The sequence below is a fragment of the Apis dorsata genome, unplaced genomic scaffold, assembly GCF_000469605.1.
Source record: "Apis dorsata unplaced genomic scaffold, Apis dorsata 1.3 scaffold_292, whole genome shotgun sequence".
NCBI lineage: Eukaryota > Metazoa > Arthropoda > Insecta > Hymenoptera > Apidae > Apis > Apis dorsata.
In genome coordinates this window covers 974,469-978,333 of record NW_006263567.1, presented here as the reverse complement: position 1 = coordinate 978,333, position 3,865 = coordinate 974,469, and the positions used below count along the sequence as shown (strand labels likewise).

At 24.1% G+C, this 3,865-nt stretch overlaps 1 protein-coding gene and 1 long non-coding RNA gene across 2 annotated transcripts in view; both read left to right on the top strand.

The window, feature by feature from the left end:
- Nucleotides 1–3,865, top strand: part of LOC116185807 — an 80,093-nt gene that overhangs the window by 42,121 nt on the left and 34,107 nt on the right. The window lies entirely within an intron of this gene.
- Nucleotides 3,574–3,865, top strand: part of LOC102673770 (chymotrypsin inhibitor) — a 1,378-nt gene continuing 1,086 nt past the window's right edge. Inside the window, exon 1 of the mRNA XM_006617102.2 lies at nt 3,574–3,859. Coding sequence (XP_006617165.1) covers nt 3,811–3,859 — 49 coding nt within the window. The 5' untranslated portion in view covers nt 3,574–3,810. The remainder of the gene's footprint in view (nt 3,860–3,865) is intronic.

The following is a 3,865-nucleotide window of genomic DNA, read 5'->3' as shown; positions in this document are numbered from 1 at the left end:
GTATAATATACGTATATTTGTATAGAAAATATTAATTAATAAAAAATAATAATTAATAGTATAATAATAAGAATTAATAAAAATAATATATATATATATATATATTATTAGTATATATATTATTATAGAGTATACAATCTGTTATAATCGATAAATCTTCGTACGATGTTATCTCGTCGACGGTTCGATGGAAACTGGCGCGTATCAACACCGCGCGCTCTTATATATTTACATTGCGCGATCGTTAATATTTGCGAAGAAACGAACGATTTTCTTAATTTTTCGAGTTTTAAATCGTTTAATAAATTATTTCACATATAAAAAATTTAAATTTGAATTGTAAAATTAACAAAATATTGTTAATAAATTGTAATTTTTTTTAAAAATTATATATAATTATATATTCTCTATTTTTACTTTATGTTTATATTCAAAGAATTCGTTAAAAATTGGTAAATATTACAAAATTCGTTTTAAAAAGAAAAAATGAAATAAGGATGAAATAATAAATAGAAATAAATGTTTACATGTTTATTTTATATCAAAAATATAGCATACAATGATGATTAATATCTTCTTTTGTAAATATGTACATTTTAAATATACATAAAATAATACAAAAAAAATTGATTTTATATCTTTCTATTAATGTAATATGATGTAATGTCATGTCGATTTTGTTAATATTTAACAAACGAATCACTTATTTTGTGTTTCTTATGTAAAACTTGATTTACATATATTATATAACAAATTTGTAATTTTTCGTAAATTACAATATAATATTATATATACGTAATACATAATTAAATTACATTACATACTACGAAATGAGAAGTTGATATAATTATAATTAATTGATGAATTATATATATCTTCAAATACATCTATCAATCATGTCATCTATCAATTATATATCTAGAAATGCTAATTTATAACATTAATTTATCTAATTACACCTATTTGTCTTATATTTAACAATCGCGAATCAAAACACACTTATTTTCTCTGTTTCTTACGAAACCAGGTTTACATTGGCATCCAATAAAACATTTCTGTAAGAAAAAAAAATTGATACAAACGTTAATTATTAGCTCATGTGACAAATCTAAGAATGTTAAAAAATCTTAGTTTAGATTTAGTTTAGACTAACCATATTGCAAACAGGTGAACGAGCTTTTTCGCAGGTATCGATGCATTCTGAGCCGCAACTTGTGAATTCTTCATTAAGGGGACATTCCTCGCTTGTATTCTGCACGCTTCTATCAGGATATGCATCTATATGATCGATCAGAGAGAAAAAAAATATTATTTAAACTATCGTGAAACGAGATAGAAATTAAAATGAAACGATATTTTAAAAATCTAAAAAAACTGTCCATCCATTAATAATACAAGTATAGATTAAATGTTTGAAAGAAAATATTGAAAAGAAAAATGAAAATATGGGAATTTCTAATTTTACTTAAAAATTAACTATAATAAAATTTTAAAATTATTAACATTATTATTTAAAATTCCAATATATTTCAATAAAACGAAAGTAAATAAAAAAAAAGAGATAGAATATTTTAAATAAAAGACGTATATCGTTATGTTACTTACTGCAACAATAAACCATAGCCACGATTAATAAAAGAAAAACTGTTATTCGAGTCATAATAGCAAAATAAGAAACTTTCAGATTTCACTTGAATTTTAGAATTGTACAAGTAGAATTGCCTTTATATCCTCCGATTTTATCTTTCTTGTGATTATTTCGAGAAAAATATTGATATGAGATTGTATATTTTATTTAATCTTTATATGAAATCATTGAAATGAAAAATTGGTTTTAAAAATATTATCTTTAATTTATCTTTTAAAATTATTATTTTATTTTTATTATTTATTTTCTTATTTTATTTTCATTAACATATTATTACTTAGAGTATTTAATTTAATTCTTTAATTTTAAAATTAAACATTTTTTTTTTAAACAAGTTATTAAGAAAATAATTAAAATAATCTAATCGAATTATTATAATATTGCCGCCGACTGAACAAACAATATACATTGAAGGAAGTTTATATTGAAAATAAACAATGTCTATATCATACTTTTACTTCACTACTATTATTTAAAGGAAGGATTATCGAGATTATTGGGACATTTATTATTGGGATACAAAACGAAATTTCAATCTATATATATATAGAATAACAATTTCATTCGAATCGGTTATTTATCTCGGCTATTATATTTCATATTTATCGCATAATTTCGAAAGAAAATAATCGAAAGAAAACATCCAGATGCTATATCTCTTTATTTGCATAATTTGTTATTCGACGAGATTAATCAATCGACAAAACAATCGTGAATACGTTGACTTCGAGTTGAGAAAATCTTGAGGATCGATGTTACATTTTTTTCTTTCTCTTTTAACAAATTATATATCTTTTTTGACAAAGTCGATTCGCAACCTTTGTTTCTCGTATCGTAATTTCGAATAATTTAATTTAATCTTTTTCAAAATCATCGAACAATTTGATCGAACACAAATTTGGTACTGGAATTAAAAAAAAAAAATCGCATCATCTAATACCAATGTAATCACAGATTAATAACAAATTATTCCTATACAACAACAAATTCGCAATAAAAATATCGCTTAAGAATCATTGATTTATATTATTCGACTAATTTAATCGACATTACGTAATTCAAAGCATTAAAACTATGAATTTGGTAGCTTTACAGAAGAAAAGTTTATGTTGTACAAATATCGGAAATTGTTATTAGATGTGTTATAATCGTGACTTTGTCTTTTAAGATTAATCTTCTTAAACAGAAAATGATTATAAAGTATCTTCGATACTTTTAAATTTTTTTTCAAAAGCAAATACATTGTACAATTTGTACAGAATTCGAAATACATATGAATGTAATTATAACTATATTATAACTATATGTAATTATAACTAACTATATGTAATTATAACTATATTATAACTATATGTAATTATAACTAATTAGATAGATAATAAACTATTTGATAAGGTAAAAATACAATTAACTTGTTTCTTCTTTTGATGTATTTGAAATTATTGGATTAATTTTACCAATATTTATCGAAGCTATAGAGCAAAACGTTTATTATATCTCTGACTCTATTCCATAAAGAAGACCATATGAAGATCATAACTATAGTCCATAATTCGACGATCGATCATCGATATTTTTCCTTTGAAACGAGAACTTTTTTTTACATAATAAACATAAATAATATTTTCATAATTAAAATTTTCACGTAAACGATGAATAATTATTGCAATCGAGTCGAAATGAGATACAAAACAGAGTGAGAAGGAGATACAAAGATAATATATCGATCGCAAAAGTCATCGAGCAATAAAGTGAACGATATCTTATCGTCTAGCAGACATCGGTCACTCAAGAAATAGAAAATGACTTAATAACAAATATAGATACGTACGAAAGAATGAACGTAGTAGATCAACGAGAGGAAGAAGCTGAGGTCGAGTAAAGGGACGTTCACATCGAGCAAATTTTCATCCGAACGATCGAGAGTGGTTCCTTCGATTTATTTTGACATTTTATTTAGGTTTATTTATTTTACGTATTTTTAGGTATTTTTAGCTTTATCGCGAATGAGAAAGAAAAAAAAGATGATCGATTCGGTTGTTCGAGAAAAATTTGTCTTGGTGCAAGCGTGGCGTAACATCACTATATAAAGCTGAGAAGTTCGATATGTTAATCATAGTAGTTTCAGTCGTTGGTCGTTCGAAAAAGTCTCGAAATCAAATATGTCTCGAATCATCTTCATTTTGCTCGTCGCTATGGCGATTTTCTCCAGTAAGT